This window comes from Mytilus edulis, chromosome 8 (genome assembly GCF_963676685.1).
Source record: "Mytilus edulis chromosome 8, xbMytEdul2.2, whole genome shotgun sequence".
Classification (NCBI taxonomy): Eukaryota; Metazoa; Mollusca; class Bivalvia; order Mytilida; family Mytilidae; genus Mytilus; species Mytilus edulis.
Window position 1 is genome coordinate 30,399,353 of NC_092351.1, and position 22,663 is coordinate 30,422,015.

A 22,663-nucleotide genomic window follows, 5' to 3' on the forward strand; every position below is an offset into this window, starting at 1 on the left:
TGCATGTGTGTTTATATACTAATATTCATAAAAGCTCAAATGCGTATGTAGTGTCACGTTTGTGAAGTCGAAGATGATTATTTTCAGACAAATTTATGCGATCACATGCTTGGCAGGAAACATGCGTGTCACGCATGTGAAACACCTGTGACACATGCGTTTCTAAGTTCATGCAAGACCATTGTGTGGCATGTTTGCCCTATAACATAAAGCATTGATTTCTCTATTCATCTTTTATAGTTTAGTTTTTTGTAGAACCTACTACCATCATCCAGTTGGCAGCTTGAATATAATCAGATTTATTCAAGTAAACCACTTCACCGGCATCAACTGTGGGTTTAACGGGGATGATATTGTTGGGTCGTAAGTTTATCAGTGCAGTTTGTTCTTCGGGGGTATAGGTGTCGTAATATCTAATACTTTCCCCTGGAATTTCTAAACATGTCTGACTTAAAATTGTCATAAAAAAATTCTGAGGCGGTATTTATGCCGCATTTTTGAATCCAAGTACATATTTTAGATAATTTTATAGTACTATAAAAGAATGGCCTACTTGAACGGTTATTTACATCGTAGTTCGTAGGCAATACATGTAACTGTTATACTCAAGACAAAGCTATACACACATGTACATTTGTAGTTGTCCATGAATGAACATAAAATTTTCTCTCTACTGTAACTAGAAAAATCAAGATGTAACATTAAAGATCTGTACGTATTCACTCAAGCACATCAACACAATTTGTGTAGCTTGCTAAGTTCTTTGAGTTTTGATGTCTCAAAGAATTGCAAATGTCATTCGCTTGTATTTATTTTGCCCATGCGATCATTCACAAACAGCTATTTTGCCCATGTACATATTCCCATGCATTAATTTTGCCCATGCGAACATTCACAAACAGCTATTTTGCCCATGCACATATTCCCAAACAGTGAAGTATTTTGACTACGCTTAGATTCCCAAAAAGTTATTTTGATTACTAGTATGCGATATTTGCCGCAAGATAAGGCCATTATTGTGAATTATTCCATCATTCAAAACTTTTCATTAGAAAATGCGTATTATACAATTAAAAGGGGCAAAAAACTCGCACAAAAATAAATGTTTCGACCTCTGTCAATAAGCGTTCAGATAAAATGACCATAATATTTTAAAAATCTGCTTGAAAAATAAAAAGGCAATTCGACAAGGTTGGCATTGAGAAAATCAATTGATCTGTACTGCCTAAAGAAAATAAAAAAGAAAGAAACGACGCGTCAAATTTAAGGTACAACACATGCCGGGGAGGATCCAGCCATTTTAAAAAGGGGGTTCCCCATCCAGGACAAAGGAGGGGGGTCCAACTATATGTCCCCATTCAAATGTATTGATCGGTCAAAAAAGGGGGGGATCCAACTCCGGACCCCCCCCCCTTTTTTCTCGATCCGCCACTGACATGCATACGATTTCCAAATAGTTAGAATATCTTAAAAACAGTTGATAGAGTGTCACATGGTGACTTTATTTACCTATTTATGTATCATAATTAATTAGGTGATTTCCACTTTTTCTTGGGAATTTCCCTGTAAACCCGTCGAACGGGTTGAGTGTAACGTGCTACCTGTTCGTGATACGCTGGGTAACAACATATCAACAAGTAAAGGTTTGGTAGGTGTATGTATGTTTAAAATTAGATTGCAGTGTGGCATAGATTTCTTAGGTAGGATTCAATTTATTCCGGTAATGGTTAAGGATTATGTACCCTTGTGTTGATCCAATGCTCGACATATGATATGAAAATTTTATAGAAAATCTACAGCCTTCCCCCTTGTACTCTCATATTTAGCGATTCGATGCTTGCTTGATATAGGATTATTGCATGTAGTGCTATCAATGATAGCAATGATTTACTTTAAACATATTTATGAATTTAGATATTGGTTAAAACAAACATAAATATGGACAAATTCAAGTACACCTTTTAGGGAGCACTCGACTTTCATGACTCAGTACTATGTGTTTTAGAAAATAAAGGTTGTATAGAACTTTTGGTAAACAATAAACGCTAAGTCGAAGGTTCTAGTTACAGGTAAAAAGAAGATTTTTTTTTACCTTCGAAATTTTGGATTTCTCTTCAAATCCAAGGAAATGGGAATGATTCCGAGGATAAAACTAGTAAAACGTCCCCGCCCTGTTACACATTACGTGTATAATAAGCAGAATAAGAAGACGTGACCTGATTGCCAAAGAGACAACTCTTCTCCAGAAACCAACTGACATAGAAGTTAAATACATTAATATTTAAATTATTTTATTAGTTATTGCTACATGTATATATATCGTTAACTTAAAGTAAAACAATTCTCATTATTATAATTAGTACCCGCGCTTTCTGTAATCTTTTCAGTCGTCGTGAAATATTCCATCATTCAAACCCTTTCATATTTAGAAAATGCGTTTTATACAATTGAAAGGGGCAAACAAACTCGCAGAAGAAGAAATGTTTCGACCTCTGTCAATTAGTGTTCAGAAAAAATGACAATAGTATTTTAATAACCTGCTTGAAAAAAAAAAGGCAATTCCACAAGGTTGGCATTGAGAATTGTCAATTCATCTGTACCGCCGAAAGAAAACAAAGGAGAAAGATACGACGCTTCAAACTTAAGGTACAAGACATGAATACGATTTCCAAATAGTCAGAATATCTTAAAAACAGTTGATAAGAGTGTCACACGGTGACTTTATTTACCTATTTATATATCATAATTAATTAGGTGATTTCCACTTTTTCTTGGGAATTTCCCTGTAAACCCGTCGAACGGGTTGAGTGTAACGTGCTACCTGTTCGTGATACGCTGGGTAACAACATATCAACAAGTAAAGGTTTGGTAGGTGTATGTATGTTTAAAATTAGATTGCAGTGTGGCATAGATTTCTTAGGTAGGATTCAATTTATTCTTACTGTTAAGGATTATGTACCCTTGTGTTGATCCAATGCTAAACACGATATGGAAATTCTATAGAAAATCTTCAGCCTTACCCCTTGTACTCTCATATTTAGAGATTCGATGCTTGATAGATAGATGATTATTGCATGCAGTGCTAGCAATGATTTACTTAAAACAAATTTATAAATTTAGATATTGGTTAAAACAAATTTATAAATTTAGATATTGGTTAAAACAAATATAAATATGGACCAACTCAAGTACACCTTGTAGGGAGCGCTCGACTTTGGTGACTCAGTACTATGTGTTTTGGAATTTAAAGGTTGTATAGGACTTTTAGTAAACAATAAACGCTAGCTGATTATAGAAAATCAAGAGAGTAATCTATGTTTTTAAATTTTATAACAAAAATCTCTTTATGATCTTTTTATCTACGATTCAATAATGGAGAAAAATAATAGTTTAAGGTTTGTAACCCCTTCTGTAGCCATGTGAATTACGACATTTTCAAACGACAATAGTAGCAATACATTATAAATAATGAATAATAAAGATGGACCATTTTGTACATATTCCAAGGGGAAAATCCGTGCAAAGCATTATTATTAATTGCTTTATTGCATCTAATAGATAAAAGGATTTTGTGGCAAATAAAACCGAAATGTTTGTAGAAAACGCACATACTTTCAAAAAACAATCTTTAAATTAAAAAAAAAAACGTTGTGCTGAGTCACTTAAGTAGGGTGCACCCTAGAGGGTGTGTGTTCTTGAATTTGTCCATATTAATATTTGATAAAAGGTTCATCAAAAGGAATTAAAAAAACATGGCAGTGTTTACACTACCAAGATTTACTGTGAGTGCAAACAAACTGATGCATCTAGAAACGTTTAAATGCATGGCAGGACCTAGATATATAAAAGTTATATCTAGTCGTCTAGGTTTCAAGAAGAACAAACCAGGATTTTGATGTGCATTTTTGTTCCAGCCTGCAGAAGATATTCTTTACGTACTGTAAAAAATATAAGTTATCTACTTTATTATAAGTATATAATAATATCAGATTATTACATGACAATTTTCATATCACCTGTATCATCAGCACATGGTTCAATATCAGCCCGAGATAAATGATATTTTCTGCTTTCATTTAGAAGTCAGATGAGATTGTTCAACAGAGAGATCCAGTATGAAGTTCAAGATTTTTCTTTTTAATTTGATGACAGTAATCATTCATCTTTTGTCGTTTTCGAACATCACAGGTAACTTATTGTTTATCCATTTTTTTTAAAAGTGAATAGTTGATTTCACATGTTAAAACATACTTTCAATTCATAGTTGCATGTCAAGAATTTCAAATGTGAACTCAGTTCGATAAGATGATGCTTTTGCAATTAAGGTATAAGAGTTATCTTTAATTTGTTAACATATTAGTTCCCTCGGTTTTAGTTTTCCGGATGTGTTTTTCCAATCGAATGATAACTTTCGAACAGCAGTATACTACTTCTACCTTAATTGCCTCTGAAAGCCGTTCATTTTGAATATTGCATCACACTTGTATATCAAATGTATCTGCTATGTCAACATAAAACTGGTGTCTAATCTTGTAACTTTGTCGGAGGGAATTTCCCAAGGTTTAAAAAAAACACTCAGAAAATTCTCTTTCAATACTTTGTCGAAGTGCAGATCAAACATTTTCGGATGTTATAGTGACTTGAGTTTCATCAATATCACTCTGATTACAATTCTACCTTGTAATAGCCTAGAAAATACATATTTAGCCTGGAGAATTGAAAGGTCAGGTTAACCTATTGAACAAAGGGATTTGATAAATTTTGGCTTAATGCCGTTTACCTTGTCCAAAAATAAGGTCACTATTGTTGTGATATTGTTAAAATACAGAAGAACCTACATGTATACTTACACTTTGTGCATCTTGAGTTACTTGTTCAAAATCTGTTCATGTTGAATTGTTTGGGTTATTTTAGGCCTTTTAATAGCATATTCATTTACATGGTATTTTTTTTATTATATAATAAAATGTTATCTGCTTGCCTGTTATAGAAATAGACTATGCTTGCAGGTTTTTTATTACACTTGTCTTGTTTACAATAAAATCTGATGGTTATTTCTTTCATTGCAAAATAGTTTAAATGAGAGCTGACATACTTTCATTTTTGAGATTTTTCATAACAAATGGACAAATATGTCGTATTATGCATCGAAAAAAATATTCTTCGTACAGACAAAATTTTTAATATCCATAATCAGCTCCTTGGCTTTGTTGATTTTCTCGCTGATTTACACTCGTGCTGGCTTTACCATGGTACAAGACTTCTCCGTTTTTCCATCACGCTGATTTTTGTGCTGAAAAGTAGCATTAAATTGAGAAGGAGCACTCGATAAATAATTAAAGTTAGGCTAAGCATCAGCATTCTTCCCTTTAGAAATGCGTTTACATACGCCTTGTTTTTTGCTTTATAAATTTAGTTATCATCGTCAGAGTCAATTAATATTGCTACTGGGTTAATTTCATACTGTCAAACAGTCTCCTACCCCCCTTTGCTGAAATCGGCGATTTTGATAAATTTATATCGCCTTTTGATCATATCAATAACTTCTTTGATAGTATCTCGTGCGTAATCAACTTTTGATTTATCAATTGCCCAAATGGATTGTGAAAGATCTTCTAAAAATTCAGTGTTAAGAAGGAATTGAACTGTATTCCCCTCGTATTTCCAATTGCACTGGGATTCAGCTTTAAACTTTTTGACTGGCGAAGCACCAGAAACAGTAGCCCCGTGAACTTCTTAGAAATATCTTTCCTTAAACTAGCGTTAAATTCACCTTGCGTTTTTACAACTTGCATCACATCACTATGCGAAACGGTCATGAACATGTAACTCCTCATTTTCAGACCTAACCAACAAATTAATTTACCAAGTGATTAAATAGAATCGCTCGCTTTGGTGCTGTCGTGATGCATGACCGAATCCTCCGTTCGTTTGGAAACTGATCACACGATAGGTACGCCTATACATCATAAAAAGACAAGAAAAAATAATATCACTTTTTTTACTACGTTCAACCGTATGAAACTATATATATAGTGCATTAAATTACAGTTTAAATCACATATCGATAATATATCTTCAAAATGATGAGGTTCTTGCTGAGTTTGAACATTTGTGGTTTTTTTCTTTAAGTCTATTATTTCTATGTCTCATAACTGGTTTAAAGGAATGAGCATAATTTCAGTAACTTATAACAGTTTCATTTTTCAGGTTCTAAGCTCTTAATATCCTTTTTCACTTGTTTAAGCTATTCCTAATTTATTTTTTCTCAGGTCTGTTAATAGTTGTCAGCATGCATGCAATTTCTCCTGTTCACATCTGAAATAGTTAGTACATTGGGGATTGAAGCAAGGTTTCCGCCTGTGTTCCCGGTGCCTTATGTTCAAGAACAAATGTATATAAAAGTTTGAAATCTAATAGATCTACTAACAAAAGGAAAAGGTTCCTGTACCTGTTTGCACATTTTCTTAATTTGTTTTCTAAATTTAGCAATTCTTGTTGTTCTTCTTTTCCAGCTTTGAAGTGTTATTATTTAATATTTTGTCTAAGCCAGGTTGCACAATTTTCCAAAGAACTTCATAAGTTTTAACTATTATAGTATCATCAACTTTTTGCAGAGTTATATTTGCATGTTGTCTTTTTAGTCATTAAATTTTAAGCTATCAATCTTAAATATATTCTAAATCTTCAGGACGATGAAGGCACTTGAAACTTGTATTGTGAACAACTCCTATCTCCTTAAAACTGTTGCTAGATCATGAAAAAGAAGGACTTATGTTTGGCCAAACATCATATATATCCTGTCTGAACTAATGACATTGAATGCAACACTTTTACATAACATAATTGGCATGAGGTAATCTTAAAACTTAAGTAGCGGGTGCTAAACAGTTCATAACTTGTTTCTGACCAGTTCAAAATTGATATGCATAGCTTTACTTTAATTAGAACAAAAATAAATGTACATAAAGTAGGTTTAAATGGTCATGACCTGAGTGAGTGTGCATGTCACTTTGAATAGTTACAGAAGTATCAGTTGGGGATTAACAGAGACAGAAACTGGTTTTTCATTGGTTAACTTATGTTAGAATACATATTAGGATGATGCATTGTGGGAATCCAAATGAAAAAGGATTTACAGGCAGTCCATAATCAAACGGATGATTCCTTTTCTGAAACATACCTGGAGCAGAATTAGGCCTATAACCACTTCTTTTGTTTTCCTAGGGGCTAACAAAGTTATCATCACTTTCGTCGGAAGTCTTAATTTCTTTGTAATATAACTAATTTCACACATTATAAAAGTTTTTCAAGATAATGGGAAACACTTTTTTATCGTTTTGTTCTGTACTAGGATCTTTATTTTGATAATATATCTTTAAAGTGATGAGGTTGTTCATGAGACAAGCTGAGTTTGAATATTTGAAGGGGTTGGTTGCTTTAAGTCAATGTCTCATAACCGGTTTAAAGGAATGAGCATAATACCTGTAACTTACAATAGTGTCATTTTCAAGTTCTAATCTGTAAATATAATTTTTCAATTGTAAAGCTCTTCCTAAATTTTTTTATTTTCAAATCTGTTGTCGGCATGCAATTTCTCCTATTCACATCTGAAATAGTTAGTACATTGGGAATTAGACCAAGATTTCCGCCTGTGTTTCCTGTGCCTTGTAGTCAAGTACAAATGTGTATGGCAGTTTGAACATCTAATAGTAAAGGTTCTTGTACCTGTTTGCACATTTTCTTAATTAATTTTTTTAAATCCAGCAATTCTTGTTTTTCTTCTTTTCAAGTTTTGAAGTGTTATTGTTTAGTATTTTGTCTAAAGCAGGTTGCACAATTTTCCAAAGAACTTCATAAGTATTCACTTTTATAGTATTATCTACTTTTTGCAGAGTTATATTGGCATGTTCCAATTGTATTTTTTTCATCAGATTTTAAGCTATCAATCTTACATATTCTAAATTTTCAGGAGGAAACTTTTATTGTCAACAAATCCTTCCTCCTGAAAACTATTGCTAGATCTTGAAAAAGATGGACTAATGCTTTGCCAAACATCATCTATATCCATTCTGAACTAATAAACAACTAAATTTGACATTGAACGCAACACTTTTATATAGCATTATTGGCAAGAGGTACTCTGAATATTTGAGTAGCTCATGCTAAACAGTTCATAACTTGTTTATGACCAGTTCAAAATTGATATGCATAGCTTTACTTTAATTAGGAACAAAAATAAATGTACAAAAAGTAATTTAATTAAACCTGATTGATTTTGCATGTCAGATTGACTTTGATTTGATTCAGTATCAGTTGAAGATGTAACAGTAGTAGTGACAAAAACTGGTTGTTTAACTGGTGAACAAATGTTAGAAAACATGCTAGGATGATGCATATGTTCCATTGGTAAATCCATATAAATAGGGATTTACTGGCACTCCCTTATTAAACGGATGATACATTCAGTGAAACATACCTGGAGCAGAATTAGGCGTATAACCACTCCTTTTGTTTTCTTAGGGGCTAACAAAGTTATCATCACTATCGTTGGAGGTCTTAATTTCTCCCTTATATAACTAATAGCACACATAATCAAAGTTTTTCCAGATATTAATAAACATTTTTTTATCGTTTTGTTCTGTACTAGGATCTTTATTTTGATAATATATCTTTAAAGTGATGAGGTTGTTCATGAGACAAGCTGAGTTTGAATATTTGTAGGGGTTGGTTTCTTTAAGTCAATGTCTCATAACCGGTTTAAAGGAATGAGCATAATACCTGTAACTTACAATAGTGTCATTTTCAAGTTCTAATCTTTTTTAAATATAATTTTTCAATTGTTAAGCTCTTCCTAAATTATTTTTTTTCAAATCTGTAGTTGGCATGCAATTTCTCCTATTCACATCTGAAATAGTTAGTACATTGGAGATTGGAGCAAGGTTTCCGCCTGTGTTCCCTGTGCCTTGTGGCCAAATACAATTGTGTATGGCAGTTTGAACATCTAATAGTAAAGGTTCCTGTACCTGTTTACACATTTTCTTAATTAATTTTTTTTAATCCAGCAGTTCTTGTTTTTCTTCTTTTCAAGCTTTGAAGTGTTGTTGTTTAGTATTTTGTCTAAAGCAGGTTGAATTAGGCATATAACCACTTGTTTAGTTTCTTTCTAATATAACTAATGGCACACATTATCAAAGTCTTTCAAGATATTGGTGAACACTTTCTTATCGTTTTGTTATGTTCAAGGAACTTTATTTTGATAATATTTCTTCAAAGTGATGAGATCCTTGATGAGACAAGCTATATCTCATAACCGGTTTAAAGGAATGAGCATACTAACTGTAACTTACAACAGTGCCATTTTCAAGTTCTAAGCTTTCATATCCCTTATCACTTGGTTGAGCTCTTCCTCTACTTATATTTTTTCAAGTCTGTAGTCGGCAAGGCTTTTCTTCTGTCTACATCTGAAATAGTTAGTACATTTGGGATTGGAGCAAGGTTTCCTCCTGTGTACACTGTGCCTTGTGGTCAAGTACAAATGTGTATGGCAGTTTGAACATCTAATAGTAAAGGTTCCTGTACCTGTTTGCACATTTTCTTAATTAATTTTTTTTAAATCCAGCAATTCTTGTTTTTCTTCTTTTCAAGCTTTGAAGTGTTATTGTTTAGTATTTTGTCTAAAGCAGGTTGCACAATTTTCCAAAGAACTTTATAAGTATTAACTATTATAGTATCATCAACTTTTTGCAGAGTTATATTGGCATGTTCCAATTGTATTTTTTTCCAGCAAATTTTAAGCCATCAATCTTTAAATATATTCTAAATCTTCAGGAAGATGAAGGCACTTGAAACTATCATTGTCAACAAATGCAATCTTCTTAAAATTGTTGCTAGATCTTGAAAAAGATGGACTAATGTTTAGCCGAACATCATCTTTATCTAAAATTGACATTGAATGCAACACATTTACATAACATAATTGCCATTGGGTACTCTGAAAACTTGAGTAGCTCACGCTAAACAGTTCATAACTTGTTTTGGCCAGTTCAAAATTGAAATGCATAGCTTTAATTTAATTAGAAACAAAATAAATGTACAGAAAGTAAGTTCTGATTGTCATGACCTGAGTGGGTTTGCATGTCAAATTGACTTTGACTTGTTACAAAAGTATAAGTTGTAGATGTAACAGACGCAGATACAAAAACATCTGGTATGCCATGATCTACATATTTTAAACATTTTACCCCCATCAAACGTGGATCTCATATGCATCCAGCATTCGGTTTGTTGTAAAGTTACCTATCAAACTGATGCTTTTCTTAGCCACGTTGTTTAATATCAATGATATGTCCTGACGCATTGCACTGTCCAAGTCTGATGGGAATTAATCATAATCAAACCGATATTCTTCTTGTGGCTCTAATTGGGTTCCATCGGACCACATAGATGCCTGATCAGTAAAAGCATTATCATCAGTGTCATCATTGTCTAAATCTATATGCTGACCAGCATTTGTCTTACTTGCTTTCCCAGCTTTGCAGAATTCACTACACCTAGTATGGTCACCGTATACATGTGATAATGTGTTTCTTATATTAAATTCTAGTTGTTTTGCAGCCTTTAATTTATCTTTCTCTTTCGATCTCATGCGAATTGCACATCTAACAGCACTTGTTATTCTAATTCTTGTTCGTTTAAAAAGTTTTTCTTTGCCTTTATAAGTTGGTGTCTCCACCACCAGCTTTTCCAGATTTGATCTGAGACATTTACAGGTGTGATTCGCACACTCTATTTTTTTAACATGCTTTCCCCATACTAGAACCTTTTGCTGTATTTGGGAATACACAGAGGAGTCACCATCACCAATTAAGTGCATATATCTTATTCCATGTTTGTCTGCTTTAAGAAAGCCTTCCACAGCTATATCCGCCTCCATTGCCTGGCTAGATTTATCCCAGTTCTTAAAACATTCATGTTCTGCAACATCAAGTTTCAAAGTTTTTGCCCTATTACAAATATAACAAAACTTATTCCTAACTCTCACATGAAGATTTTTTTTTTGGTTTCCACTCCAATGATGATTGCAATTCCCCCTTATGCATGTAGGTATGCTTATGTGATCTTTTAGACCCCCCCCCCCCCCCCCCATTACAAATGACACTAATTGATGGTACACCTAAAAAAAAATAAAAAAATATACATGATTAAAAAGACACATGTGGCACCCCTCCTGTTGGTTGACCGTTATGGAATAACCGTTTCACAAATAATATCGAATATGTTCCTTACGTCGTAACTACAATCCCCTTCCCTTTCATGAATTTGACATACCGAATTAGACTATTTACATGATTTGTAATCACATAAGCAACACGACGGGTGCCGCATGTGGAGCAGGATCTGCTTACCCTTCCGGAGCACCTGAGATCACCCCTGGTTTTTCGTGGGGTTCGTGTTGTTTATTCTTTAGTTTTCTATGTTGTGTCATGTGTACTATTGTTTTTCTGTGTTTCTGTTTGTCTTTTTTTTTAGATTTACGAGTTTGACTGTCCCTTTGGTATCTTTCGTCCCTCATTTGTAACTAATTAAGGTAATTATGGTGCGTCGAATAATTGAGCAGTTCTTTTAGGCCTTTGAAACAAGTAGAACTGAAGGTAATCCAGTGCTATGGATCAGAAAACAGTTCATAAAATATTATACTCTTCTGTTGAAATATATGATAAAGCGTATAATACATGGCAAAATCCGTATCACATGCCGTATCACCCTCGACCAATATCATCCCTCGGGCCTAAAGGCCCTTGGGCTGATATTGATGTCTCGGGATGATACGACATATGATACGGATTTTGCCATGTATTATTCTCTATGTAAAGAATGGTAACGAATGAGTTGTCATAACATTTTATTGGACAGCAAACAATGATTAACTCTGTATTAAATGTCAAATTTGAAGAAAAAAAATACTTGTAATTGCTGCTTTCGTTTTTTAATGCATTGTTTATTATAATAGGTGAACTTACAACAGTTTCAATGGGAACAACTACACAACCATCTACTATAGAGGTTACAACAGCTACAGAATGTGTTAAAGAAAAAGTTGTACTAGGCGAGTCTAATATTGATACAAATAACCCGTTGGCACCCTTGTCCACAAGCGACAAAGATGCACTTCAAGAGAAAGACGATAACAAGTTTGTTGAGACAAATGAATCTATTATGGTTCTGTTGATTGACGGTTTAGACGAAGAAGTAAATGGTGTAACAGTTTCTGGTGATGGCATTGCTACTATTACCGTGAAGTATAATCTTCCAGATAATCCAGAGTTTATAACTGTTCAGGTAAATGATTGTTATGATCGTCTCGGCTCCAAATAAGATAAAACTAATTTATGATATGTAACATGCATTTTGAATATACAAATTAGGTAGTGAGATTTCCCTTTTGAGTTTTTATATATTATCACATTTATTTTCATTATTGAAGCCGTATGGTAACCTTTACTTTCGTGTATCTTCGTCGATTGTCCTTCATTGGACAGTTGTCTCATTTGGATGCACACCTCATCTCCTTAATGTTATGTTATGTTAACATTAGAAGTCTATATGATGATATATTACGGGATTAATTGTAGGAGTTTTATTAGGAAATTTAATCGATTTTATCAATTCATTACAGTTAACAGAATACATATTCAGTATATAAAAACAAGGATCTTCAATAAACTGAATAAATACATATCTCTTTGGTTGATCGTATCAATCTCATTATCAGTCAATAGCTATATGTATATTATTAAAGTTCATTTTATTATACTTATTCAATAAGAAAGTAATTAAAAAACAGGCAAATTTAAAAAAAATTAATTTGAAATGAAATAAATTCATACATGCTTTTGATTAGATGTCGCAAAAGAACCACCTATATATTTTAGTTTCTTTCTACAATATTTCAGGCCCCAAATGTACAGCCGGGTGAAGAAATCCCATTGGAATCGAGAAAGTACAACGTTATAAGAATAACAGTCACAAAACAATCCGGCAGCAGTAGTATTCGTTTAGACAGTGTAGAACTTTCTACTTGTGGTAAGATTTGACTGTTATGTTGTCTAGCGCTATAAATCTTTGCAAAAACAAAACCACAAATTTCTGAACACCAAATATTCATTATATTTATTTCTTTTGACTCGAGTATTTTTTTACCCAGCCTTTGCCTTGTGCTTTTAAAGTATTCATGTTTTATTGGTATGAACCTGTTTTTAGTTTTTATATCTATCATGTATACATGTATAGATAGAATCTTTTTTTCTGCCATTTACAAGTATGAAAAATTGACAATGCATACATTTGTACTATCATAAGAGGGACAAGCTCACAAAGGTCCATTCTAACTCATAAGTAAAAAAGTATGTGACAAAGCCATGATTAAAAAGACACATGTGGCACCCCTCCTGTTGGTTGACCGTTATGGAATAACCGTTTCACAAATAATATCGAATATGTTCCTTACGTCGTAACTACAATCCCCTTCCCTTTCATGAATTTGACATACCGAATTAGACTATTTACATGATTTGTAATCACATAAGCAACACGACGGGTGCCGCATGTGGAGCAGGATCTGCTTACCCTTCCGGAGCACCTGAGATCACCCCTGGTTTTTCGTGGGGTTCGTGTTGTTTATTCTTTAGTTTTCTATGTTGTGTCATGTGTACTATTGTTTTTCTGTGTTTCTGTTTGTCTTTTTTTTTAGATTTTAGATTTACGAGTTTGACTGTCCCTTTGGTATCTTTCGTCCCTCATTTGTAACTAATTAAGGTAATTATGGTGCGTCGAATAATTGAGCAGTTCTTTTAGGCCTTTGAAACAAGTAGAACTGAAGGTAATCCAGTGCTATGGATCAGAAAACAGTTCATAAAATATTATACTCTTCTGTTGAAATATATGATAAAGCGTATAATACATGGCAAAATCCGTATCACATGCCGTATCACCCTCGACCAATATCATCCCTCGGGCCTAAAGGCCCTTGGGCTGATATTGATGTCTCGGGATGATACGACATATGATACGGATTTTGCCAAGTATTATTCTCTATGTAAAGAATGGTAACGAATGAGTTGTCATAACATTTTATTGGACAGCAAACAATGATTAACTCTGTATTAAATGTCAAATTTGAAAAAAAAAATACTTGTAATTGCTGCTTTCGTTTTTTAATGCATTGTTTATTATAATAGGTGAACTTACAACAGTTTCAATGGGAACAACTACACAACCATCTACTATAGAGGTTACAACAGCTACAGAATGTGTTAAAGAAAAAGTTGTACTAGGCGAGTCTAATATTGATACAAATAACCCGTTGGCACCATTGTCCACAAGCGACAAAGATGCACTTCAAGAGAAAGACGATAACAAGTTTGTTGAGACAAATGAATCTATTATGGTTCTGTTGATTGACGGTTTAGACGAAGAAGTAAATGGTGTAACAGTTTCTGGTGATGGCATTGCTACTATTACCGTGAAGTATAATCTTCCAGATAATCCAGAGTTTATAACTGTTCAGGTAAATGATTGTTATGATCGTCTCGGCTCCAAATAAGATCAAACTAATTTATGATATGTAACATGCATTTTGAATATACAAATTAGGTAGTGAGATTTCCCTTTTGAGTTTTTATATATTATCACATTTATTTTCATTATTGAAGCCGTATGGTAACCTTTACTTTCGTGTATCTTCGTCGATTGTCCTTCATTGGACAGTTGTCTCATTTGGATGCACACCTCATCTCCTTAATGTTATGTTATGTTAACATTAGAAGTCTATATGATGATATATTACGGGATTAATTGTAGGAGTTTTATTAGGAAATTTAATCGATTTTATCAATTCATTACAGTTAACAGAATACATATTCAGTATATAAAAACAAGGATCTTCAATAAACTGAATAAATACATATCTCTTTGGTTGATCGTATCAATCTCATTATCAGTCAATAGCTATATGTATATTATTAAAGTTCATTTAATTATACTTATTCAATAAGAAAGTAATTAAAAAACAGGCAAATTTAAAAAAAAATTAATTTGAAATGAAATAAATTCATACATGCTTTTGATTAGATGTCGCAAAAGAACCACCTATATATTTTAGTTTCTTTCTACAATATTTCAGGCCCCAAATGTACAGCCGGGTGAAGAAATCCCATTGGAATCGAGAAAGTACAACGTTATAAGAATAACAGTCACAAAACAATCCGGCAGCAGTAGTATTCGTTTAGACAGTGTAGAACTTTCTACTTGTGGTAAGATTTGACTGTTATGTTGTCTAGCGCTATAAATCTTTGCAAAAACAAAACCACAAATTTCTGAACACCAAATATTCATTATATTTATTTCTTTTGACTCGAGTATTTTTTTACCCAGCCTTTGCCTTGTGCTTTTAAAGTATTCATGTTTTATTGGTATGAACCTGTTTTTAGTTTTTATATCTATCATGTATACATGTATAGATAGAATCTTTTTTTCTGCCATTTACAAGTATGAAAAATTGACAATGCATACATTTGTACTATCATAAGAGGGACAAGCTCACAAAGGTCCATTCTAACTCATAAGTAAAAAAGTATGTGACAAAGCCATGATTAAAAAGACACATGTGGCACCCCTCCTGTTGGTTGACCGTTATGGAATAACCGTTTCACAAATAATATCGAATATGTTCCTTACGTCGTAACTACAATCCCCTTCCCTTTCATGAATTTGACATACCGAATTAGACTATTTACATGATTTGTAATCACATAAGCAACACGACGGGTGCCGCATGTGGAGCAGGATCTGCTTACCCTTCCGGAGCACCTGAGATCACCCCTGGTTTTTCGTGGGGTTCGTGTTGTTTATTCTTTAGTTTTCTATGTTGTGTCATGTGTACTATTGTTTTTCTGTGTTTCTGTTTGTCTTTTTTTTTTAGATTTACGAGTTTGACTGTCCCTTTGGTATCTTTCGTCCCTCATTTGTAACTAATTAAGGTAATTATGGTGCGTCGAATAATTGAGCAGTTCTTTTAGGCCTTTGAAACAAGTAGAACTGAAGGTAATCCAGTGCTATGGATCAGAAAACAGTTCATAAAATATTATACTCTTCTGTTGAAATATATAAAAGCGTATAATACATGGCAAAATCCGTATCACATGCCGTATCACCCTCGACCAATATCATCCCTCGGGCCTAAAGGCCCTTGGGCTGATATTGATGTCTCGGGATGATACGACATATGATACGGATTTTGCCATGTATTATTCTCTATGTAAAGAATGGTAACGAATGAGTTGTCATAACATTTTATTGGACAGCAAACAATGATTAACTGTGTATTAAATGTCAAATTTGAAAAAAAAAATACTTGTAATTGCTGCTTTCGTTTTTTAATGCATTGTTTATTATAATAGGTGAACTTACAACAGTTTCAATGGGAACAACTACACAACCATCTACTATAGAGGTTACAACAGCTACAGAATGTGTTAAAGAAAAAGTTGTACTAGGCGAGTCTAATATTGATACAAATAACCCGTTGGCACCCTTGTCCACAAGCGACAAAGATGCACTTCAAGAGAAAGACGATAACAAGTTTGTTGAGACAAATGAATCTATTATGGTTCTGTTGATTGACGGTTTAGACGAAGAAGTAAATGGTGTAACAGTTTCTGGTGATGGCATTGCTACTATTACCGTGAAGTATAATCTTCCAGATAATCCAGAGTTTATAACTGTTCAAGTAAATGATTGTTATGATCGTCTCGGCTCCAAATAAGATAAAACTAATTTATGATATGTAACATGCATTTTGAATATACAAATTAGGTAGTGAGATTTCCCTTTTGAGTTTTTATATATTATCACATTTATTTTCATTATTGAAGCCGTATGGTAACCTTTACTTTCGTGTATCTTCGTCGATTGTCCTTCATTGGACAGTTGTCTCATTTGGATGCACACCTCATCTCCTTAATGTTATGTTATGTTAACATTAGAAGTCTATATGATGATATATTACGGGATTAATTGTAGGAGTTTTATTAGGAAATTTAATCGATTTTATCAATTCATTACAGTTAACAGAATACATATTCAGTATATAAAAACAAGGATCTTCAATAAACTGAATAAATACATATCTCTTTGGTTGATCGTATCAATCTCATTATCAGTCAATAGCTATATGTATATTATTAAAGTTCATTTAATTATACTTATTCAATAAGAAAGTAATTCAAAAACAGGCAAATTTAAAAAAAATTAATTTGAAATGAAATAAATTCATACATGCTTTTGATTAGATGTCGCAAAAGAACCACCTATATATTTTAGTTTCTTTCTACAATATTTCAGGCCCCAAATGTACAGCCGGGTGAAGAAATCCCATTGGAATCGAGAAAGTACAACGTTATAAGAATAACAGTCACAAAACAATCCGGCAGCAGTAGTATTCGTTTAGACAGTGTAGAACTTTCTACTTGTGGTAAGATTTGACTGTTATGTTGTCTAGCGCTATAAATCTTTGCAAAAACAAAACCACAAATTTCTGAACACCAAATATTCATTATATTTATTTCTTTTGACTCGAGTATTTTTTTACCCAGCCTTTGCCTTGTGCTTTTAAAGTATTCATGTTTTATTGGTATGAACCTGTTTTTAGTTTTTATATCTATCATGTATACATGTATAGATAGAATCTTTTTTTCTGCCATTTACAAGTATGAAAAATTGACAATGCATACATTTGTACTATCATAAGAGGGACAAGCTCTCAAAGGTCCATTCTAACTCATAAGTAAAAAAGTATGTGACAAAGCCATGATTAAAAAGACACATGTGGCACCCCTCCTGTTGGTTGACCGTTATGGAATAACCGTTTCACAAATAATATCGAATATGTTCCTTACGTCGTAACTACAATCCCCTTCCCTTTCATGAATTTGACATACCGAATTAGACTATTTACATGATTTGTAATCACATAAGCAACACGACGGGTGCCGCATGTGGAGCAGGATCTGCTTACCCTTCCGGAGCACCTGAGATCACCCCTGGTTTTTCGTGGGGTTCGTGTTGTTTATTCTTTAGTTTTCTATGTTGTGTCATGTGTACTATTGTTTTTCTGTGTTTCTGTTTGTCTTTTTTTTTAGATTTACGAGTTTGACTGTCCCTTTGGTATCTTTCGTCCCTCATTTGTAACTAATTAAGGTAATTATGGTGCGTCGAATAATTGAGCAGTTCTTTTAGGCCTTTGAAACAAGTAGAACTGAAGGTAATCCAGTGCTATGGATCAGAAAACAGTTCATAAAATATTATACTCTTCTGTTGAAATATATGATAAAGCGTATAATACATGGCAAAATCCGTATCACATGCCGTATCACCCTCGACCAATATCATCCCTCGGGCCTAAAGGCCCTTGGGCTGATATTGATGTCTCGGGATGATACGACATATGATACGGATTTTGCCATGTATTATTCTCTATGTAAAGAATGGTAACGAATGAGTTGTCATAACATTTTATTGGACAGCAAACAATGATTAACTCTGTATTAAATGTCAAATTTGAAAAAAAAATACTTGTAATTGCTGCTTTCGTTTTTTAATGCATTGTTTATTATAATAGGTGAACTTACAACAGTTTCAATGGGAACAACTACACAACCATCTACTATAGAGGTTACAACAGCTACAGAATGTGTTAAAGAAAAAGTTGTACTAGGCGAGTCTAATATTGATACAAATAACCCGTTGGCACCCTTGTCCACAAGCGACAAAGATGCACTTCAAGAGAAAGACGATAACAAGTTTGTTGAGACAAATGAATCTATTATGGTTCTGTTGATTGACGGTTTAGACGAAGAAGTAAATGGTGTAACAGTTTCTGGTGATGGCATTGCTACTATTACCGTGAAGTATAATCTTCCAGATAATCCAGAGTTTATAACTGTTCAGGTAAATGATTGTTATGATCGTCTCGGCTCCAAATAAGATAAAACTAATTTATGATATGTAACATGCATTTTGAATATACAAATTAGGTAGTGAGATTTCCCTTTTGAGTTTTTATATATTATCACATTTATTTTCATTATTGAAGCCGTATGGTAACCTTTACTTTCGTGTATCTTCGTCGATTGTCCTTCATTGGACAGTTGTCTCATTTGGATGCACACCTCATCTCCTTAATGTTATGTTATGTTAACATTAGAAGTCTATATGATGATATATTACGGGATTAATTGTAGGAGTTTTATTAGGAAATTTAATCGATTTTATCAATTCATTACAGTTAACAGAATACATATTCAGTATATAAAAACAAGGATCTTCAATAAACTGAATAAATACATATCTCTTTGGTTGATCGTATCAATCTCATTATCAGTCAATAGCTATATGTATATTATTAAAGTTCATTTTATTATACTTATTCAATAAGAAAGTAATTAAAAAACAGGCAAATTTAAAAAAAATTAATTTGAAATGAAATAAATTCATACATGCTTTTGATTAGATGTCGCAAAAGAACCACCTATATATTTTAGTTTCTTTCTACAATATTTCAGGCCCCAAATGTACAGCCGGGTGAAGATATCCCATTGGAATCGAGAAAGTACAACGTTATAAGAATAACAGTCACAAAACAATCCGGCAGCAGTAGCATTCGTTTAGACAGTGTAGAACTTTCTACTTGTGGTAAGATTTGACTGTTATGTTGTCTAGCGCTATAAATCTTTGCAAAAACAAAACCACAAATTTCTGAACACCAAATATTCATTATATTTATTTCTTTTGACTCGAGTATTTTTTTACCCAGCCTTTGCCTTGTACTTTTAAAGTATTCATGTTTTATTGGTATGAACCTGTTTTTAGTTTTTATATCTATCATGTATACATGTATAGATAGAATCTTTTTTTCTGCCATTTACAAGTATGAAAAATTGACAATGCATACATTTGTACTATCATAAGAGGGACAAGCTCTCAAAGGTCCATTCTAACTCATAAGTAAAAAAGTATGTGACAAAGCCATGATTAAAAAGACACATGTGGCACCCCTCCTGTTGGTTGACCGTTATGGAATAACCGTTTCACAAATAATATCGAATATGTTCCTTACGTCGTAACTACAATCCCCTTCCCTTTCATGAATTTGACATACCGAATTAGACTATTTACATGATTTGTAATCACATAAGCAACACGACGGGTGCCGCATGTGGAGCAGGATCTGCTTACCCTTCCGGAGCACCTGAGATCACCCCTGGTTTTTCGTGGGGTTCGTGTTGTTTATTCTTTAGTTTTCTATGTTGTGTCATGTGTACTATTGTTTTTCTGTGTTTCTGTTTGTCTTTTTTTTTTAGATTTACGAGTTTGACTGTCCCTTTGGTATCTTTCGTCCCTCATTTGTAACTAATTAAGGTAATTATGGTGCGTCGAATAATTGAGCAGTTCTTTTAGGCCTTTGAAACAAGTAGAACTGAAGGTAATCCAGTGCTATGGATCAGAAAACAGTTCATAAAATATTATACTCTTCTGTTGAAATATATGATAAAGCGTATAATACATGGCAAAATCCGTATCACATGCCGTATCACCCTCGACCAATATCATCCCTCGGGCCTAAAGGCCCTTGGGCTGATATTGATGTCTCGGGATGATACGACATATGATACGGATTTTGCCATGTATTATTCTCTATGTAAAGAATGGTAACGAATGAGTTGTCATAACATTTTATTGGACAGCAAACAATGATTAACTCTGTATTAAATGTCAAATTTGAAAAAAAAAATACTTGTAATTGCTGCTTTCGTTTTTTAATGCATTGTTTATTATAATAGGTGAACTTACAACAGTTTCAATGGGAACAACTACACAACCATCTACTATAGAGGTTACAACAGCTACAGAATGTGTTAAAGAAAAAGTTGTACTAGGCGAGTCTAATATTGATACAAATAACCCGTTGGCACCCTTGTCCACAAGCGACAAAGATGCACTTCAAGAGAAAGACGATAACAAGTTTGTTGAGACAAATGAATCTATTATGGTTCTGTTGATTGACGGTTTAGACGAAGAAGTAAATGGTGTAACAGTTTCTGGTGATGGCATTGCTACTATTACCGTGAAGTATAATCTTCCAGATAATCCAGAGTTTATAACTGTTCAGGTAAATGATTGTTATGATCGTCTCGGCTCCAAATAAGATAAAACTAATTTATGATATGTAACATGCATTTTGAATATACAAATTAGGTAGTGAGATTTCCCTTTTGAGTTTTTATATATTATCACATTTATTTTCATTATTGAAGCCGTATGGTAACCTTTACTTTCGTGTATCTTCGTCGATTGTCCTTCATTGGACAGTTGTCTCATTTGGATGCACACCTCATCTCCTTAATGTTATGTTATGTTAACATTAGAAGTCTATATGATGATATATTACGGGATTAATTGTAGGAGTTTTATTAGGAAATTTAATCGATTTTATCAATTCATTACAGTTAACAGAATACATATTCAGTATATAAAAACAAGGATCTTCAATAAACTGAATAAATACATATCTCTTTGGTTGATCGTATCAATCTCATTATCAGTCAATAGCTATATGTATATTATTAAAGTTCATTTTATTATACTTATTCAATAAGAAAGTAATTAAAAAACAGGCAAATTTAAAAAAAAATAATTTGAAATGAAATAAATTCATACATGCTTTTGATTAGATGTCGCAAAAGAACCACCTATATATTTTAGTTTCTTTCTACAATATTTCAGGCCCCAAATGTACAGCCGGGTGAAGAAATCCCATTGGAATCGAGAAAGTACAACGTTATAAGAATAACAGTCACAAAACAATCCGGCAGCAGTAGTATTCGTTTAGACAGTGTAGAACTTTCTACTTGTGGTAAGATTTGACTGTTATGTTGTCTAGCGCTATAAATCTTTGCAAAAACAAAACCACAAATTTCTGAACACCAAATATTCATTATATTTATTTCTTTTGACTCGAGTATTTTTTTACCCAGCCTTTGCCTTGTGCTTTTAAAGTATTCATGTTTTATTGGTATGAACCTGTTTTTAGTTTTTATATCTATCATGTATACATGTATAGATAGAATCTTTTTTTCTGCCATTTACAAGTATGAAAAATTGACAATGCATACATTTGTACTATCATAAGAGGGACAAGCTCTCAAAGGTCCATTCTAACTCATAAGTAAAAAAGTATGTGACAAAGCCATGATTAAAAAGACACATGTGGCACCCCTCCTGTTGGTTGACCGTTATGGAATAACCGTTTCACAAATAATATCGAATATGTTCCTTACGTCGTAACTACAATCCCCTTCCCTTTCATGAATTTGACATACCGAATTAGACTATTTACATGATTTGTAATCACATAAGCAACACGACGGGTGCCGCATGTGGAGCAGGATCTGCTTACCCTTCCGGAGCACCTGAGATCACCCCTGGTTTTTCGTGGGGTTCGTGTTGTTTATTCTTTAGTTTTCTATGTTGTGTCATGTGTACTATTGTTTTTCTGTGTTTCTGTTTGTCTTTTTTTTTAGATTTACGAGTTTGACTGTCCCTT

General features: G+C 33.2%; 1 protein-coding gene across 1 annotated transcript in view; it reads left to right on the top strand.

Moving 5' to 3' along the window:
• The first annotated feature begins 2,817 nt into the window (after positions 1-2,817).
• LOC139486638 (serine-rich adhesin for platelets-like) overlaps positions 2,818-22,663 on the top strand; it is a 55,856-nt gene continuing 36,010 nt past the window's right edge. Inside the window, exons 1-12 of the mRNA XM_071271564.1 lie at positions 2,818-2,874; positions 4,081-4,188; positions 12,014-12,342; positions 12,957-13,086; positions 14,241-14,569; positions 15,185-15,314; positions 16,461-16,789; positions 17,383-17,533; positions 18,680-19,008; positions 19,623-19,752; positions 20,901-21,229; positions 21,844-21,973. Coding sequence (XP_071127665.1) covers positions 4,116-4,188; positions 12,014-12,342; positions 12,957-13,086; positions 14,241-14,569; positions 15,185-15,314; positions 16,461-16,789; positions 17,383-17,533; positions 18,680-19,008; positions 19,623-19,752; positions 20,901-21,229; positions 21,844-21,973 — 2,389 coding nt within the window. The 5' untranslated portion in view covers positions 2,818-2,874; positions 4,081-4,115. The remainder of the gene's footprint in view (positions 2,875-4,080; positions 4,189-12,013; positions 12,343-12,956; positions 13,087-14,240; positions 14,570-15,184; positions 15,315-16,460; positions 16,790-17,382; positions 17,534-18,679; positions 19,009-19,622; positions 19,753-20,900; positions 21,230-21,843; positions 21,974-22,663) is intronic.